Source organism: Hyperolius riggenbachi, chromosome 7 (assembly GCF_040937935.1).
Source record: "Hyperolius riggenbachi isolate aHypRig1 chromosome 7, aHypRig1.pri, whole genome shotgun sequence".
NCBI classification, from domain to species: Eukaryota; Metazoa; Chordata; class Amphibia; order Anura; family Hyperoliidae; genus Hyperolius; species Hyperolius riggenbachi.
Window position 1 is genome coordinate 34,755,229 of NC_090652.1, and position 20,833 is coordinate 34,776,061.

Genomic DNA, 20,833 nt, shown 5'->3' on the forward strand with positions numbered 1-20,833 from the left:
AGGTTACACAAAGTCGGTGCATGCAGCGCTGTTGGACGAGACTTCTACTTCACAGTAAAAAAAGTTTGCCGAGGTATATGAGCTGAAGGGCGCTGTTGGAGTTCATATGCTTTGACAAGCACCTTGTAACAAAGCTGGAAACAGTTTCTTTATCCACATCGATCGATGTGAATGGAAAAATCGGGTTTGCCAGGGCATACGAGTTGAAGTAGGTTTGGATGATAGGTGGAGCTCCTATGTCCTGACAGAAGCCTTTTTTTTTTTGGGACACATTCTCCCAAATGACTATTTTATTATCCAGATATACTATTTTATTATGGCGGATACATTTTGATATCCGCCAATTTTCATCCAATTTTTTTAACAGTTTTTTTAAACAATTTTTTGAACAATAAATAATTAAACGACTCAAGATTCCTGATTCAATGTGCAATTTTGATTCCAATTTGAATTTAAATCTGAATTCTGTGATTGTGATCACGGTCAAATCCGGATTTGAGCGGACCCGGATTTGGATTCACTCGAATCGTGATTGGGGAATGGGGATATCCAAGCACCACTGCCTGTAATCTCTGCGCCTAATGCAAATATTTCACCTTGCTTCATGAGAGAACCAGACCTGCCGTTCTCCTCTCTGCTTCCACATTTTACCTAAATGCGCTACTGTGCAGGCGCTGGCTGGGCGCATCCTACTGAGCAGGCATCCGTGGCCCGAAGCATGAGTATGAGTATGATGTCATGCGCATGACATAGTGACATCATACGCATGCGCAGAACGCTCCCGGACACGGGTGCATGTTTAGTAGGATGCGCCCGGCCAGCGCCTGCGCAGTAGTGCCCGACTCCGGCAACCTGGAAGAGTCTGCCGGAGGGGTATTTAGGTAGAATGCAGGGAGCAGATTGGAGAATGGGGGAAGCGGTATGCATCAGGGCAGATGACAGTATATGCCTACTCCTCCTGTTTCTTTAGGTTTATTTGGCTCTGGTATCCTTAATAATATCCTTAATATACCAAGAAAATGAAGTGATTCTGGCATGTGTGGGGGATTTGCTACTAACTGCTAAAGTCAGCGGGGACATCTCTTTTAAAAACCATTTAAGAAGCCTCTGCATAAAATATGTATTTTGGAGGGAAATTTTGTCATTTATCCCCCTTCGCCATGTCACTGTCCAGGTTTTTTGACAGTTTGGACACCTTTTTAAAAGAAACTGTGGCTGCAAATGTGCCCTTAAGGGTTTTAGATGCATGTATGCCATTAAATTCAATGGGGTCTGCAGCAAACTGCCAGTTCACAAACTTTTACACAAAAATTAGCGAAAAGGCTGTAAATGTTCTTTCATAATGTTTGTCCATCACTATCGTTGCCACCTTCCATGATTTTTAATTAGTGATGAGCTTGAATATTGCATAGCAGTAATTTTACAGCTAACATTTCAAAATGAATCAAATGTTTTAGAATAGTCAGATGAATTAGCGTAACTAAATGGGCAGTGACTCACACTCAGAATCCTTATTCTGTCCAGGCTGCTTCGGTTTTGGCGCTTTGAAACATCTCATTATGTTGCTGCAAAGAGACATGATATCCACACCTGAGTCTGAAAAAAAAATAGATAAAATAAAACTTAAATGGTTGTCAATTGTAGTCCCTAACATGATCCCAACTTTTACCGATTTGTGTGCTCAGTGAATAACTATGGTGATGGAAGGTGGCTTGGGGGGCAATACCCATACACCCTCCCTCCAGTACAAGGCATCCCAGCACAGCAAGTGTTGTGACCACATTTAGTGATTATATATAATCTCGTGTGTGTGTGTGTGTGTGTGCGTGCGTGCGTACGTGCGTGCGTGCGTGCGTGTGTGTGTGTGTGTAACTTGGTATACAGATCCCTTACTACCTGGGATGATATGTTCTGGGGGTCTCAGGTCCCCCCTGCACACCTGGGCAGAGCTACAAACAGCCAATCAGATTTCACCCATTCATGTCAATGGAAAAGATGTAAAAGGCTGCCATCCTCACAGTAACCAAGCCAGAGTCCCCACACTTGGCACAGTTGGTCACCTGGTGACCAAGGTTAAAAATTCATGAAAAATGGGCAGCGCATTAAACAGCCAATCAAATTTCAGTCATTCATTTACAAGGGGAAAATGTAAACTGCAGCCATTCTTACACTATTATTGCTGCCAAGAACCTAAGAGTTTCCAAACTTAGTCATTGAGTGTTTGTGTTTCAGGGTTAGAAAAAGTGGTCAGAGCCAACAGCAGCCAAATACATGGCCAGGGTTATCAGCTAGTATACAATACAATAACATTTGTAAAGTGTTTTTCTCCCAAAGGGCTCAATATGCATAGTTATGTCTCAGATCAATTCAAGGTTGCAGGTTGGATGGTGTTACAGAGGGAATAGTCAGGTGTTCATACATGCCAGACTAATGAGGTGGGTTTTCAGTTTGGACTTAAATGCTTCCAGGGATGGAGCTGTCCTGATTGGGTGTGGCAGGGAGTTCCAATGTTTAGGGGCAGCATGACAGAAAGATCTGTCTCCAAAGGTTTTGAGGTAGACACTGGGGGTGACCAAAGTATTACAACCTTTTGATCTAAGATAGTGGGTGATGCAATGCAGTTGCAACAAGTCCTTCAGGTATCCAAGGCCCTGATTGTGCAAGGATTTGAATGTCGATAAGCCAATCTTAAACAGAATTCTCAGTCTTTTCCATTAGGCAGTGGAGTGGGCAAAAAGTTGGTGTTGGTTGGTGGCAATGGCGGGGTTTTCTAGTTAACAGCCTTGCGGCGGCATTCTGTACTAATTGCAGGCGGTGCAGGTCTTTGTTTAAAAGGCCTGTATAGAGAACATTGCAGTAGTCCAGCCGTGATGTGATGAAGGCATGAACTAGGGTTGGAAGATCTGTTGGAGGTCTGAGGGGTTTCATCCTTGAAATATTCCTTAGGTGAAAGAAGGAATGTTTCACAACAGCTGAGATTTGATTCCTGAAGCTTAATTTCCCATAAATCAGTACACATAGGCTATGCACAAAGTCTGAGTTGTTCAGGTCTGAGCTTCATGTCCTTAACCACCCTGGCGTTCTATTAAGATCACCAGGGTGGTGGCACAGCAGTATTTTTTGCATTTTTTTTTAAAATCATGTAGCTAGCCTAGCGCTTGCTACATGATTCCCCCCCTCCCTGCGGCGTCTGCCCGTCCCCTCTGATCGCTGCCGGCGAATATGCCCGTAAGGAAATCCCGTTCTGAACGGGAATTCCTTTAGGGCTTCCCCCATCGACATGGCAATGATCGCAATGACGTCATCGGCGTCGGGATGTCACACGGAGTCCTGTTCCACCCCGCAGTGCTGCCTGGCACTGAATGGCCAGGCTACGCATGGGGTCTCGGGGGGGGGGGGGCCCTATTACACAGCGGGTAGCGGCGCATCGGCGGCGATCAACCCCCCCCATACACAGCCAGCAAAGTGCTAGCTGCGTGTTTTTAAAAAAAATAAGGAAATCGGCCCACCAGGGCCTGAGCGGCACCCTTCGGCGGTAATGGACGAGCTGAGCTCGTCATTACCGCCAAGGAGGTTAATGGTGCTCCTAAGAGGTCAGTGGCACTTTTGGGCACTCCAGACCAAAAATGGGTGAAGCCAAGCACTAGAATGTGGGTGTGGTCATGAATGGAGCCAAATTTTCCCGAACTTAACAGTGGTCTAAGTAGGTGTGCCCAGCAGACAAAAAATGCATTCTGGGGCATGTGGGGTGCTGTGTGGTGCCATGCTGGGTGCTGTAGTGCAATGCTGGGTACTGTGGGGCCTCTATGGGGCATGCTGGGTATTGTGGTAACATGCTGAAAGCTGTGGAGCCTCCATAGATGCATGCATCATCTGTGTGTCCTCATTGCTCCTCCCCTGAATCCTCCTTCCTAGCAGAGTAGCACAGCGGGAGGAACTACTCATCTACTCCATCCAAGTCTGGAGAGATCCTCTGTAGCTGGTGATTCTTCCCCTAGCATCCGAGAATCAAACACGCTAGGAGCTCTAGCTTCTGATTCCTTCTCAGACACTAACGAGAGAAGTCCAGAAGAGATGTCTGCAGAATCTGGAGACCAAGCGGCCAGAGATGAGTACTGCTGCCCACTCCCGGCGGATAGAGGAAGCGGAGGATGGCAGCGTGGGAGCGATCCAGGCTTATGGGGCTGGAGGAAGCCCCAGGTATGTATAACATTTTTTTTTCAACAGCTCTGGTTCTCTTTAAGCACAAATAACATGGTGGTGGAAACATCCATATTTCTTTTGATCCAAAGAGGAATAGTTTGAATTAGCAACAAAAAAATCTGCAAAGAAATATGCAAAGAATGTAAAAAGCTCCTAAGTACAATACACCAAGGTGATTTTATATTTCCGAATCTATTATATTGAATCACAGTTATCAAGTAGCTTAGGAGAATTCATGAGAAAAATCAATATATACTCAGAACTAAATTAGGTAATAGGGAGTGATCTGTATATCTATGGCATGTGTGTCCGATACTTACTCTGGACATACAGCTCCACTGTTTATTACAATGACAGTGAGAATACAACATGCAGACACACAAAGAAAAACCATGCGTGTATATGTGTAACCCTGTGTGCGTGTCATTGCAACGGACACACACACCAAGGGTTAAATATGCATTAACTTTTTGTGGGGAGGGCTGCTATAAGGGGAATCTGCAGGTGCCGCCAGGGGGAGCCCATGAGCAGGAAAGAGGAGAGAGAAGCTGGGCATGTGCAGGGTAGAAGTAACAGGTTTTTGGCAGTTGTAGGCTAGTGAGGGGGAGGAGTCAAGTAGCCGTGGAGACTGAGCTGATGAGGCAGCAAGATATAAGCTTGATTTGTGAGGAGATATAGGAGAGAGACAAGAAGAGACCAGCTATTGGTGAGACAGTCTGAGCAAGGCAGAGCCACAGACAAGTGAGCACTACTGAAAACTAAAATAAGGAAGAGAGAGAGCTGCAGAGACATTACATGAGAGGAGAGAGATCATTTACAACTACAGGCCAGTAAAGAGCAACAATACTGGAGAGATAAGCCAGAAGAGAAACAGTAAGCAATAAGAATGAAAGACAAGGATATTAAAATGTACCTGTAACAGAGAGAGATAACAGAAACCAGCAGAGACATTACAGTGACACAGAGACAGCAGGACAGCAAAGCATACAAGAGTGAGACAGAGCAACAAGTGACAGGATTAAAGAAAAGCAGTGAAGACTGCAGTGCAGTGTCTGAAGAGATTGTGTGATAACAGCTGGCAGACAAAATACAGAGGAGAGAGCGGTGCTTCTTATATGTTAAGTGATCATTCACAATCATCAATTTCACATATTCTGTCCTATCCTGGATGTTACTAGGTAACCGCCAGACATTTCTCTAAGTTTCCTTCAGTCCTGTGCAAGAATTCAGGTCCACTTTAAAAAGACAGTGGTGAAGAACTGTCAGCTAGCGGAGCGCTGTGTGAGGAAAATTCTGGCAAGTTCATGCAAATAAACTGTATCACATATATGTTTCCTGAACTAGCCCTGATCCTAGCAGGCGGATGTATACAGAGGCCTACCTATACTCATCTGCTAAGAAGAAGTTTATGAATGTGTTTTGTCACTAAACTTTTTTTATCCATATGATTTAATACAAATATTTATTTAAAAAAACTTAATTGGTGTCTGGAGGATTTCTTTGCAGTTCAAGCATTATAGAGGTGTTACATTTGGCGTACAGTCGGCAGGATGGACGCTCATGCAGCAGAGGTTTCACCCCTGTCAGAGTCTTCCACTTCAGCAGCTGGAGAAAGGGCCATGGCTGTACCCTCTGAACTAACAATGACTGCCATGGGAATGCTAGCTGTGTACTTACCAAAGTTTAATGGTTATAATGTGATCCTAAGAGAGTGGAGTGAAAGAATCCAGAGTGCTGTGCTGGCTTATAAAGTGCCCATAGAGCTGCAGATGGAGGTAGCGACAACTGCCCTAGAAGGAGATGCTCGTAGAACAGTGATAAATGCAAATCTGAGAGCTCCTGTTCCGCTGGAGGACATTATTTTGGTGTTAGAAGAAGTGTATGGTGATCCGTCTGACACGCACGTATTAAGAAAGAGGTTTCTGGAGCGCAATCAAAAAGAAAATGAAACATTACCACAATATGCTAATGCACTGAAGGAATTGATGGGAGCTCTGCACAAGAGAGAGGAAGTGGATGGAGTTAATAACCCTGCAGATGATACTACTTGGTTGCGAGATCAATTTGTTTTAGGAATCAAAAGCAATTTCGTCCGTCAAGCCCTGAAGCAAAGATTGGAAACAAAACCTGATCTTGATTTCCTTAAGCTGCAGAATTTGGCTATCAAATATGGGCAAGAGGAAGAACCATTTCAAATGTCCTTTCTCCATCGAGAGATGGCTGGATCTAGCAATACCTACCTCCCTAGAGAAGATACGAGTGAACAAACAGAGAAAGAGCTAAAAGAGTTAAGAGTGTCCATACAAGAAATAAAGGAGGAACTGGTTCACCTTAAAAACAACTGTCTAGGACTCGGGCCATCACAAAAATGTAGACAAACTCCAGAGGAAAGAGAAGAAATTAAAGAAATTGTGAAAACTATGAGTGAAGAAGTTTCTGTGTTAAAGCAGCAATTGAGTCTGTCACGAAGCATATCTCCAAATGACATAACCATAGATAGGTATCCTGTACGTAAGTGTCGAACTGCAGAAGACATCCAGCAGGCCCATGTTAATCATTTAGGAACTTTTGTGGGGTGTCAGATGGCCAAACCATTAAAACAAGTCAGAAGAAGATGGAAGAAAAATCTATGGAAAATGGAAAAGAATATCTTGGCCAGTAAGGTCTTGGGTACTGTAAGTTGGTTTAATATGAAACGAGGTTATGGATTTATAACCCGGAAGGACACTAAGGAAGATTTGTTTGTACACTGGACTGCTATTAAAAAGAACAACCCATGGAAAATTCTGTTTAGTGTGAGGAGTGGAGCAATCGTCCAGTTTGATGTTGTGGAAGGAAGAAAAGGAAAACAGGCCGCTAATGTGACTGGACCTGGTGGTACTAAAATTCAATGCAGTGGATATGCTACAGTATGCAAACAGTTTCAGTCGTATGGAAGTCAAAGTAATTGCTCCCATGGTGGAATGTCCAATGACCAACAAGAAGAAGAACATCAGTCCTCCTGGAGGTGTCCCAGTGTACCATATCATTGTAGAGCTTCGACAATTAGACATCCACCTATCAAGGTTGCAACACTGAGAGAAGAACCTAGGAGTTTTGATATATCAGAGAAAGAAGAGCTAAGATGTTCTATATCATCAACGTTGGAACAGGATTCTAGATTGAAACATGTCCAGGGTTCACTTTCTCCTAAATTGTACAGTACATTCTTTGATAGTAAAAGATCAATGAAAGATGGAAATAATGAGCAAGAAGGAAATTATCTGGACTCCTGCAGAAAAAACAAGCCTGTAGTAAACCAGTACTCTACTCAGATGGCTGATCCTAAACAACTTTCAGAGAAGACTGAAGATGGATTGATACAATGGAAAATGGAGCCTTCTCGAAGAAAGGAGTTGGAATCATATTGGCAGCTGATGCCCCAACCTCAACGGCTCAAGCGCTATGAAAGGACTCTACATTCACCAGAAATCCTACAACTTACAAGCGTCAAGGAAGCTCAAGACAAAGAGTTTGGGAATTCAGAGAAGGAATAGCAAAGATGTTCTACATAAACAGAACTAGACCATGAGTCAAAATGGAAAAATAATTTACCTTCACCGCTTCCTGAACAGTTTGGAACATATGTTGACATTGTGCTTTAGTTAAAAGAAAAATTGTAGGGACTACAATTTAAAAAAAGGGGGTGAATGTAACCCTGTGTGTGTGTCATTGCAACGGACACACACACCAAGGGTTAAATATGCATTAACTTTTTGTGGGGAGGGCTGCTATAAGGGGAATCTGCAGGTGCCGCCAGGGGGAGCCCATGAGCAGGAAAGAGGAGAGAGAAGCTGGGCATGTGCAGGGTAGAAGTAACAGGTTTTTGGCAGTTGTAGGCTAGTGAGGGGGAGGAGTCAAGTAGCCGTGGAGACTGAGCTGATGAGGCAGCAAGATATAAGCTTGATTTGTGAGGAGATATAGGAGAGAGACAAGAAGAGACCAGCTATTGGTGAGACAGTCTGAGCAAGGCAGAGCCACAGACAAGTGAGCACTACTGAAAACTAAAATAAGGAAGAGAGAGAGCTGCAGAGACATTACATGAGAGGAGAGAGATCATTTACAACTACAGGCCAGTAAAGAGCAACAATACTGGAGAGATAAGCCAGAAGAGAAACAGTAAGCAATAAGAATGAAAGACAAGGATATTAAAATGTACCTGTAACAGAGAGAGATAACAGAAACCAGCAGAGACATTACAGTGACACAGAGACAGCAGGACAGCAAAGCATACAAGAGTGAGACAGAGCAACAAGTGACAGGATTAAAGAAAAGCAGTGAAGACTGCAGTGCAGTGTCTGAAGAGATTGTGTGATAACAGCTGGCAGACAAAATACAGAGGAGAGAGCGGTGCTTCTTATATGTTAAGTGATCATTCACAATCATCAATTTCACATATTCTGTCCTATCCTGGATGTTGCTAGGTAACCGCCAGACATTTCTCTAAGTTTCCTTCAGTCCTGTGCAAGAATTCAGGTCCACTTTAAAAAGACAGTGGTGAAGAACTGTCAGCTAGCGGAGCGCTGTGTGAGGAAAATTCTGGCAAGTTCATGCAAATAAACTGTATCACATATATGTTTCCTGAACTAGCCCTGATCCTAGCAGGCGGATGTATACAGAGGCCTACCTATACTCATCTGCTAAGAAGAAGTTTATGAATGTGTTTTGTCACTAAACTTTTTTTATCCATATGATTTAATACAAATATTTATTTAAAAAAACTTAATTGGTGTCTGGAGGATTTCTTTGCAGTTCAAGCATTATAGAGGTGTTACATATGTATATGGAGCCAGGTGTTCAGCCACAAAAAACAATGAGAGAATGCCATGCCCAATACTTACAGCGGGCATGCCTATGTCTGAAAGGGTAGGAAAAAAGGGGAAGTAGTGAAGAACTCACGGACACAATAACCAGGACCCAAAATGTCACACCCAATACCAACAACGTGCATGTATCTACATGGTGCCAAACCCTAGCATGCATAATCAGAAGTTGGAAAAAGGTAGCGGTGATTCAAAGACCTATTTCCATAGTGCCCTTGAACAGAACGGTGCAGGAAATCCCACAATAATGGGCATCATACATACTCACCAATGGATCATGTGGAGATCAAACAGAGGAGAAAGCAGCTGCATGCTAAGAAAACAAAACACAATTAGGAGATGTAAACTAATATGGGAGGAACCTATTTAGGAGTTCAAATAACATCCAAAATTAAAATCCTCATTAAGGCCCCTCAGTTGTCTAGTCTGCATCGTATGTATCCATCTAAGTTCCTTCCTCAGGTTGATTGAGATATCTCCTCCCCTCTCATTCCTATGTAAATGTTCTATCCCTTTAAAAAGACAGTTCTTTAAACTGCCCCCGTGAAATACCAGAGCATGTTCAGCCACTGTAGTGAGGAACTTACCTTCTTCTCTATTTCTTTATGCCAGTTTCACGGTTGATACATGTTTCTGTAGGCGAGTTTTTAGCGCATTCTTTGTCTGTCCTATGTACTGTTTCCCACAGGGGCATTCAAGTAGATAAATAACTCCCTGTGTTTGGCAGTTTATGAATTGTCTGATGTTGTAGGTCTTCCCAGTTACAGTACTTCTAAAGTTTTGGGAGGTTTTCATTCAGGGCATATGGAGCATTTGCCATACTTGTGGCTGCCTGTGATGCCCAGCTGCACTACTTTGGCCCCTTCGGTGCGCCGTATTGGTCGCACGGATTCCCCCATACCAGTCATGCACACTAAACATTACATTCTGGTTACCATGGTACGCAACGGCTGGTGCGCCGATTACGGTGCACGCCAACTTGCGTTACACACGTGGCCACGTGTGCTAGACGTCACCTATCACATGACCTCTCCTAGTATATCAGGACATGCTATCGCGTCCTCTCCTCAGCCTCCATTGAAGCAGCAGATGCTGCGAGCGGGTAAGGCATTTCCCTGACCCCCCCCCCCCCCCTGCTTTAACTCTTATTCATTTATTGCACCTCATGTATTGTATAAGATTTTATACACTGATGAATGCTTCCAAGCATCTTTAGCACGCTGTAATACACTGGTTGTATGTTTCACAGTTCATTTTCTTGCAGCCAGCTATATTGGATTACTTTGCACTGAGACACTTTATTCAGGGGTAGTACCCTCATATATGGTCACACTTTTTTTGCACTTCACTTATGGGATATGATTGCAGATCAATTTTTTTAACTTTATATCATAGGATGATATATACATTTTTTGCACATTTTTTGATTATTTATAATCTTTATTTATTTTTTATTTTTTTTTGTGAGCTTTGATTCTCTTGCACGTTTTTTTGCCACATTTGTTGACATTTTTTCACATATTTCTGGATCAAGTTCAGGTGTGTTTTTTTTTTTCTTCCTTGCCGTGGCTTACTTGCATTAGCACTTTATATCACATTGTTCTCCAGCAGGGGTTATGATTATTCTCATATCAGGGAATTTTATTGGTTTTTAATTGCTCTTAATGTTAGCTTGTTTACAACAATAAAGGTATTTCTATTTTTGCAAACATTTTTTCTCAGCCTAATTTTTTATATATGTTACGGCCAGAACCCGAAGTGTGGCCACTTCTAGTTCTGGCCGGCCACTTCGGGTTCTGGCCGGCCAATGTGCGAAGTGGCCGCAGCGCAGCGGCCAATGTTAGAAATGGAATGTTTCCTTTTAATATTAATATAGTTTTCCGGCCGTCTCTGGCCAAAATGTAGCAAAACAGTTCGTTCATTGAATGAAATGAAGCTGGCGGCTCCGCCTCCTCTCCTCCGCCCCTGCCTCTTCTCTCTCTCTCTCTCTCTTCTTCGGGCAGCCGGCGGGGACACGCGTGTCCCCGAAAGTCGTTCGTGGCGCCAGGAAAGCAGAGCGGGGAGGCTGCAGACATTGCTTCTGCCAGCACCCGCTCTGCAGGGACGAACGACAGGATTGCCTGCCGCGATGAACGACTCTGGGGGGGACACGCATGTCCCCTGCTGCCAGTATCGGGGAGAAGAGAGAGAGGCAGGGGCGGAGGAGAGGAGGCGGAGCAGAAGCCGGGCGGCTTCATCCTTCTACATTGCCGTCAGCTTCATTTCATTTAATGAACGAACTGTTTTGCTACATTTTGGCCAGAGACGGCCGGAAAACTACATTCATAATAAAAGGAAACATTCCATTTCTAACATTGGCCGCTGCGCTGCGGCCACTTCGCGCATTGGCCGGCCAGAACCCGAAGTGGCCGGCCAGAACTAGAAGTGGCCACACTTCGGGTTCTGGCCGTAACATATATAACAGATGGGCAGGGATGTTCGGATAGTACTTTTTAAAATCCGAATTGATCCGGATACCCAGATATCCGGATCCGGTTTGATTATTCGAATCTGGTCTTTTTGATATCTGCGTGAACGCGGATATCCGGTTGCATTATCCGTGGATATCCGACCTATTCAGATATCTGGATAGAAAAACCGGAAGTGCCCTTTAAATAGCTTGAACAAGGGTTTTTAGGGTAAATGATGCATGTAGCATCATGTTTTTTTAAAGGGAAACACTAATTTATTATTTGGTGGACATAAAATAAAAAAAAATAAAAAAAAAGGCTGTAAATTAACATCAGGAGTCAGTAGAACTAGGTTACAGACAGCGGTCGACGGTCATGCAGCCCACACATTGTGTCCAAAGTTCAACCGCACAAGTGGGACATCAAAGTTTTTAGCTCAGACATCCCCAAAAAATTAAAGCTATTGTAGTGGCGTGATAGCTGGTGGCAGGTTATTGTAGTGGCGTAATAGCTGGTGGCAGCAGAAGACATAGTTTTGTGTGGACCCTGGTATTGGTGAGTACCACAGACAGGAGCAGCAGCAGGAGGTTGATGCAGCTATTGGAGTGGCGTAATAGCTAGTAGTGGCAGCAGAAGAAATAGTTTTGAGTGGACCCTGGTGTTGGTGGGTACCACAGACAGCAGGAGCAGCAGGAGGAGTAGGTAGGCGCACCATGGCGGTGGGAGCAGCACAGACAGCAGGAGACAGGAGGAGGAGAAGAAGTGTAAAGTCTGGCAGGCAGCATACATAGTTCACCATGGCACCTAGTTTGTTGGTACCACAGCACTTGTGTTTAGATAGTTCACCGTGGCACTTGTAGGTACCACGGCTCAGTAAAAAATTAGGAGAGGTTCCAGGAAGCGGTCGTACTGCCGCAGTTGGGGCCTCCACCACAACTCGGACAGCACAGACACCTCCAAAAAAATTACACAGCAATTGTGTTTACCATGGCACCTAGCGTGTTGGTACCACGGCTGTCAAAAATTTTTGAACCAGGCTTATGCGGAGCCTGGAGGTTGTGGTGGTAAAGGGTGGTAAGGCAGCCACTTCATTTTCCCCTCTTGCCAACAACAGGGGCTAGGAATTCACCAACCACTCAAGCCTGGTTGATTTTGAGAATCGTCAGTCTGTCCACAGACTGGGTGGACAGACGAGAGCGCTTCTCAGTTACCCCGCCACCGGCCTCACTGAAGCACCTTTCGGACAGCACGCTGGAAGGGGGACAAGCAAGGACTTCCAGGGCATACTGCACTAGCTCGCTCCAAATATCAAGTTTCTTGACCCAGTAATCCAAGGGGTCCATAGTGGTGTCGCTCTCAAGTCCGCTGAAGGACCCCATATAGTCTGCCACCATCCGAGTCAGGCGCTGGTTCTGGTTTGAGAGCCAAATGCTGCTGCAGGCACCTCCTCAGTCAGCTGCTGTACTGGTGTGGTGTACAGCGCCTTTGTGAGAGAAATCAGGTTTGATGGGCAACTGCTGCTGATGGATGCAGGCACCTGCTGCTGTGCTGGCTGTACTGTGACAGTAGGGGGGGGAAGTCTGGGGGAAGGCTTCCTCCAAGCGCCGAACCAGGGACCGCTGCAACTAGTTCATTTGGCACATAGGGTCTCCTCCTGCTGCAGGTGGGAACTGATGCAGCTTCCCCTTCAGCCGTGGGTCCAGCATCAGGGTGATCCACATGTCCTCCCGACCACGCATCTGTTTGACCCTTGGTTCCCTGCGCAGGCACTGCACATAGCTGTTAAGTTCAGTGAACCCACCTCATCACAGCATATACCTAGCTTTTGTGTTCAGTGAACCCACCTCATCACAGCATATACCTAGCTTTTGTGTTAAGTGAACCCACCTCATCACAGCATATACCTAGCTGTTGTGTTCAGTGAAGCCACCTTATCACAGCATATACCTAGCTGTTGTGTTCAGAGCTGGTACAAGGTCCTTCAGCACCCAAGGCTGAGACACCAAAGTGCGCCCCTCCATCCCTCCCCCCCATCCGTCACACACTGATTGCTACTAGACTAAGAGGCGCCCCAGGGCCCCCAACCTCCCTAATACCTTAACCTCTAGTTATCTGACTTGCAGTCACTGTCATGTATCCACTTTTCCTATTTCTTTTTGCTTCAAACACAATTGGGAATGACAACTGAATGAATTGTGCGCCCCCTCCTACACTGCGCCCTGAGGCTGGAGCCTCTCCAGCCTCTGCCTTGGCCCGGCCCTGGTTCAGTGAACCCACCTCATCACAGCATATACCTAGCTGTTGTGTTCAGTGAACCCACCTCATCACAGCATATACCTAGCTGTTGTGTTCAGTGAACCCACCTCATCACAGCATATACCTAGCTGTTGTGTTCAGTGAACCCAACTCATCACTGCATATATATACCTTTTGTGTTGAGTGAACCCACTTCATTACAGCATATACCTAGCTTTTGTGTTAAGTGAACCCACCTCATCACTGCATATACCTAGCTGTTGTGTTCAGTGAACCGACCTCATCACAGCATATACCTGTCTTTTGTGTTGAGTGAACCCACCTCATCACTGTATATACCTAGTTGTTGTGTTAAGTGAACCCACCTCATCATAGCATATACCTAGCTGTTGTGTTCAGTGAACCCACCTCATCACAGCATATACCTAGCTCTTGTGTGCAGTGAACCCACCTCATCACAGCATATACCTAGCTGTTGTGTTCAGTGAACCCACCTCATCACAGCATATACCTAGCTGTTGTGTTCAGTGAACCAACCTCATCACAGCATATACCTAGCTGTTGTGTTCAGTGCACCCACCTCATCACTGCATATACCTACCTTTTGTGTTGAGTGAACCCACCTAATCACAGCATATACCTAGCTGTTGTGTTCAGTAAACCCACCTCACCACTGCATATACCTAGTTGTTGTGTACAGTGAACCCACCTCCCCACTGTATATACCTACCTGTTGTGTTCAGTGAACCCACCTCATCACTGCATATACCTAGCTGTTGTGTTCAGTGAACCCACCTAATCACTGCATATACCTAGTTGTTGTGTTCAGTGAACCCACCTCCTCACTGTATATACCTACCTGTTGTGTTCAGTGAACCCACCTCATCACTGCATATACCTACCTGTTGTGTTAAATGAACCCACCTCATCACTGCATATACCTACCTGTTGTGTTAAATGAACCCACCTCATCACTGCATATACCTAGCTGTTGTGTTCAGTGAACCCACCTCATCACAGCATATACCTAGCTGTTGTGTTCAGTGAACCCACCTACCTACGTGAGTGCACGCAGTGTGATATACCACTCCGTGCATACCTGTTAACTGATGCGTCTGTGTGACTGCACTTTGTATTAGTCAAATAAGTGCATACCTTTCACTTCATCCCCCCGATATGGACAAAATTGACAAAACAAGAGAAAAGGTAGAGGCAGACCCAGAGGAAGGCCACCTAGCAGGTCTGTGCGAGGTCGTGTTGATGTGATTTTGTGCGGCCCTGGCCCAAAGTACAGTGCTCAGAAGAAGGCACGTCCCATCACCTCCCACAATTGTCAGGACAAGGTTGACTAATTAACACAGAACACGTCATCTTCCGCAGCCACCAGCGCTACTACTAGCACTACTTCCGCTGCATTTGACAATTCATAGGCGTTATTTGGTTGATAAATCACTGATGCAAAGCCATTGTTGTTACAACCGGATGAAGGCACTAAGCAAGTTACACCACTTCATTTGTCTGAGTTAGGTGGCGACACTATGGACGTAATGTGTGAGGAGAAGGATGATGACGTACCTGCTGTTGGTTCAGTTTTGGAGTTGTCTGAGGCAAGCGAAGCTGGGCAGGATGATTATGATGATTATGATGATACGGATCCCACGTATGTTCCCAATAGAGGAGATGAACAAGGGGACAGTTCAGAGGGGGAGTCAGAGAGGAGTAGGAGGAGACGAGTTCCTAAAAGAAGCAGGGGGAGCTCGTCCTCAGAAACAGCTGGTGGCAGTGTCCGGCGCCATGTATCGCCAACTATGTACAGCCAGCCAACATGCCCTTCAACGTCAGCTGGTGAGGCCACCATAGTGCCCACACCCCAGGGTGGCTCAGCGGTGTGGACATTTTTTAAAGTGTCTGCCTCAGATCAGAGTAATTCCATCTGTTCTCTCTGTCTCCAAAAATTGAGCCGTGGAAAGGCCAACACTCACGTAGGGACAAGTGCCTTACGAAGGCATCTGGAGAAAAGGCACAAACTGCAATGGGAAGAGCACCTGTGAGAAAGCGCGGAGGAGCCGCCGCCATGAGCCGGCGGCGGGCGGCTCCTTCCGCACTCAGCCTTGTCTCGCACGGAGAGGCAGCCGCCTCCTCGCATCATGAGGCGGCTGCCTCCGTGCATGAGGCCGCAGAACGCGGCGAAACCGCCGCGTTGGGTGCGGCGAGTAGCCCGCAGGTCCCCGCTGCGGAGTCACCGCTGAGCGGGGCTGCGCTGGCTGGGACTCGTAGTCCCTCTAGTTTTAGAGTGACGCGCGCGCACTCAGGCAGGGGATATATGGCAGCAAGGAAGGGGTCAGCTGACCAGGCTGGTCAGCTGATCCTGGCTCCACACCTCATTGGTCCAGCACTTAGGGAGGTGCTGGAGAGAGGAGATGTATATATACTGCTAGCTGTTCATTTGTTCCTTGTCTGGCGTTGCGTTCACATACGTGGGAGCACCCAGATCCGTTAGTCAGATCCGTTAGTGTGCCGGGACCAGCTGGAGCTGTAATCCTACACTAAGCTAGATTTGTTGATAGCTTAAAGTACTAGTTTGATTGTGATTATTTGTTATGACCTTTTGCCTGCCTCGACTATCCTTCTGAACCTTGACCTTGTACCTCGTTATCTCTGATACTCCGTTGCTGAACCCAGCCTGTACCTTGACTCCGCCTCTGCCTCCTGATTTTGTACTCCGATATTTCTGATACCCCTGTTGCCGAACCCTGCCTGTACTTTGACTCCGCCTCTGCCTCTCGATCTTGTACTTTATCTGTCTGTGTGTGTACGACCTGGCTTGTCCGACCTCGAGAACCGACCTCACCATTGGAGGAGGTTCCTCGTTCTGTTAGTAACCCTTCCGCCTGAGGGTGACTTTCAGAAGATACTTCCTGCTAGCAGTCTGACTCCTCCCGTCTTGGAGAGCTCAGGGTTGCGGAAGTAATCTGTACAGTACGTCTTACTGTACTGAGGCCTAGTCCTCTAAGTGTTACTGTTACACCCAAACACTACACTCTACTCCGGTGAACAGAGGTTAGCTAGTATATTGGATTATCGGTGATACTGCAGATCACATATAATCTAGTATACGTCTGTATTCCCCGTGACGCTGCAGGTCACCGGTAATCAGACCTCTCTGCGCCCACCGATCGTTACAGAACGCCAGACCCAAAAGATGCAAATGGACGCACATACTGACCGTCTGGGCGCACTTGCCACTTCGGTGGAAAACATCAACCAAGTGCTGGGTAGCCACAAGACTATGATTGATGTCCTGTCAGGCTCTGTGCAAACCCTCCAGACGTCAGTTGATTCAGTGCGATCCTCTCCTAGTACTGACATACGTATGCCTGTACCTGAAAAATTTTCCGGCCACAAGTCTGACTTCCGGAATTTCAGGAGTAGAGTGCTATCATATTTTGAATTGAGACCCCGATCCTCGGGGACTGAGACCCAACGGGTCATTTTTATTAAAACGTTGCTGACTGGCGACTCCCAGTCCTGGGCATATAACCTACCCTCTACTGATATAGCTCTGACCTCAGTAGAAGAATTCTTTAAGGCCATGGCCGTAATTTACGACGACCCTGACCTTGCTGCGTCCTCTGAGCGGAAGCTCAAACTCCTGCGGCAAGGCAGAGGTTCGGTTGAGGATTATGCGGCAGAGTTCCGTAGGTGGTCAGTCACGGCTCGATTTGACAACTTTGCTTTAATGGATTACTTCTTGTCTGGGTTGTCGGAGGAGGTCTCCGACTTAATGTTAACAGTACCCGAGCCCAAGACAGTTGACGAGGCCATATCATCAGCCATCCGAGTGGATCGCAGGTTGCGCCATCAGAGGCAGGCTAGGGGCAGTCACCGTGTCAGGGTGACATCATATGTGGCACCGTCCGCTACACCCCTAGTAACACCTTCTCCGCCTGTCTCTCCCTCCCCAGCCTTGCCGCCGCCCGAACCAATGCAGATTGGTCGGTCGAGACTGACCCAGGTAGAGCGAAGGCGAAGAATGACAGAACAGCTGTGCCTGTACTGTGCAGCAGCAGGGCATAGGGTGCGAAACTGTCCTAACAGGTCGGGAAACGAGTTTGCCTAGGAATAGTGGGGGGTGACACCCTAGGCACACAAACTGCACCCCTTAAGGAAAAGAAGTTACTGCTCCCTTGTACGGTTACATGGGAGAATAAGTCTATGGCCACTGAGGCATTTATTGATTCGGGCTCAGCGGCCAATTTTATGAATTTTGAGTTTGCGCAGGAATTGGGTATCCCCCTTTCTCCTGTGAGACCCCCCATTCAGGTCACAGCAGTGGACGATTCCCCTCTGCAACGGAATCGTGCACTGTCTCAGACTCCGGAGGTGAAGGTCACCATAGGGGTACTTCATGGGGAACAATTATCGTTTTTTGTATTGCACATGTCAACCTCCACTATCATCCTAGGCATGCCCTGGTTGCAACTCCACTCACCTCAAATAGACTGGGCCACAGGGCAGTTAACCACTTGGTCACCTCGTTGTTTTCAGCAGTGTTTGGGGAAGTTGACCCTGGGGCAAACCAGAATTCAGGTGGAGGGGGTACCCGACCAATATTCCGAGTATTCCGATGTGTTCTGTCCCAAGGCAGCAGACAAGTTGCCCCCACATCGCCCTTTCGATTGTCCCATTGACCTCCGTTCAGGATGTGTACCTCCCCGGGGTCATTTGTACAACCTGTCGGGACCCGAAAAAGTAGCCATGCAGGATTATATACGTGAAAACTTGGCCAAAGGTTTCATTCGGCCGTCTCGGTCACCTGCTGGAGCTGGTTTCTTTTTTGTTAAAAAGAAAGACGGAGGCCTGCGACCCTGCATTGATTATCGCGGCCTTAACAAAATTACAGTCAAGAACCGCTATCCCCTGCCACTGATAGACGATTTGTTCACACAAATTACAGACGCTAAAATCTTCTCTAAACTAGATTTGCGGGGCGCGTATAACTTGATACGCATAAGAAAGGGCGATGAGTGGAAGACGGCCTTTAATACACCAGACGGGCATTACGAGTACCTGGTGATGCCCTTTGGGCTCTGTAATGCCCCGGCCGTCTTCCAGGAACTCATTAACGAGGTATTTAGAGAGGTGTTGGGGAAATTTGTTTTAGTCTATCTTGATGATATTCTTATCTTCTCCAACAACCTCTCTGAACATAGAGACCATGTGAGGTTTGTTTTGAATCTGTTAAGGCAGAACTCCTTATATGCAAAACTTGAAAAATGTATCTTTGAAGTAACGTCCGTCGCCTTCTTGGGGTATATAATTTCCACCACAGGCCTGTCTATGGATCCTGCCAAGGTTTCGGCTGTGCTGGAGTGGCCACAGCCGGTGGGGTTGAAATCTCTGCAGCGCTTTCTTGGCTTTGCCAATTACTATAGACGGTTTATAAAGGGGTACTCCACAGTCATTTCTCCCCTTACAAGTCTCACCAAGAAAGGGGCAGATACAACTCACTGGTCTCCTGAGGCTTTACATGCTTTTTCCACTCTGAAGGGCCTATTCTGTTCAGCACCCATCCTCAGACATGTGGATACGTCCTTCCCGTTCATTGTGGAGGTGGATGCTTCAGAGGTAGGAGTGGGGGCTGTGCTGTCTCAGCGATCAGGCTTGCAGGGTAGAATGCACCCTTGCGCTTATTTCTCTCGCAGGTTTTCCCCTGCAGAGAAGAATTATGATATTGGTAATAGGGAGCTCCTGGCCATCAAATTAGCTTTCGAGGAATGGCGACATTGGTTAGAAGGAGCTGAGCATACCATTACGGTTTACACCGATCATAAGAACTTAGAATACATCGAGGGGGCTAAGAGGTTGAGCCCTCGTCAGGCTCGATGGTCGCTATTTTTCTCCAGGTTCACCTTCATCATTACATATACCCCGGGGAGCAAGAATGTTAAGGCAGATGCCTTGTCCAGATGCTTTGAGGCAGAGACAGCACAGCCCTCCGTTCCTGAGACCATTATTCCTCAGAGATTGATACTGGCAGCCACTGGTACTTGGGAGGATTGGAGGGAGACGCTGAGTCCCTTTCAGCAGGACATCCCGGAAGGGAAGCCCGCAGGGGTTCTGTTCGTTCCTCTGCCGTTTCGCCTTCAGGTTCTGGAGATGTTCCACGCACATAAGAATGCAGGGCATCCGGGGGCATCCAGAACACAAGATTTAGTAGCCAGATGCGCCTGGTGGCCTTCTCTGGCGGCGGATTGCAAGGAATATGTGAAGGAGTGTGTGACATGTGCCAAGAGTAAACCCTCCCGGCTGGCACCTGTCGGTACCTTGCAGTCATTGCCCACCCCGACTGAACCGTGGACCCACCTGTCCATGGATTTTGTAGGCGAACTTCCCAGGTCTGAGGGAATGGCGGTCATTTGGGTCGTGGTCGACCGGTTTAGCAAAATGGCCCATTTTGTACCTTTGAAAGGACTCCCCTCCGCTCAAGAACTGGCCGAGTTGTTCATTACGCATGTTTTTCGTTTGCACGGTATTCCCGAAAACATAGTTTCAGACAGGGGAGTTCAATTCGTCTCACGTTTTTGGAAAGCTTTTTGCCAGCTCATGGACATAAAACTGTCTTTCTCGTCTGGATATCACCCTCAGACCAACGGCCAGACTGAGAGAATAAATCAATCGTTAGAGCAGTTCTTAAGGTGTTATGTAGCTGAAGCACAGGACGATTGGGTCAGATTTCTGCCGTTTGCAGAATTTGCCCAAAATAATTTAAAAAACTCGTCCTCCGGTTTTTCGCCTTTTCAAGTAGTGACGGGAAGATCACCCAAATTTTCCCCATTGCCTATAGCCTCCACTCCATTTCCAGCCCTGGAGGTCTGGCAAAGGTCATTCAAGGACCTGTGGGGGACAGTAAGAAATAACCTGGAGAAGGCCTTCTTGAGTCAGAAGGGTCAAGCCGACAAGAGACGGTCGGTGGAGTGGAGATTCCAACCAGGAGACCCGGTTTGGGTATCCACACGTCACTTGGCCCTAAAACAACCTTCTAATAAGCTTGGTCCCAGG

The 20,833-nt window shown here is 46.6% G+C and overlaps 1 protein-coding gene across 1 annotated transcript in view; it reads right to left on the reverse strand.

Annotated features, from left to right (window-relative positions):
• LOC137525971 (histone H1.3-like) overlaps nt 1-20,833 on the reverse strand; it is a 265,301-nt gene that overhangs the window by 182,510 nt on the left and 61,958 nt on the right. Inside the window, exon 5 of the mRNA XM_068247181.1 lies at nt 1,501-1,596. Coding sequence (XP_068103282.1) covers nt 1,501-1,596 — 96 coding nt within the window. The remainder of the gene's footprint in view (nt 1-1,500; nt 1,597-20,833) is intronic.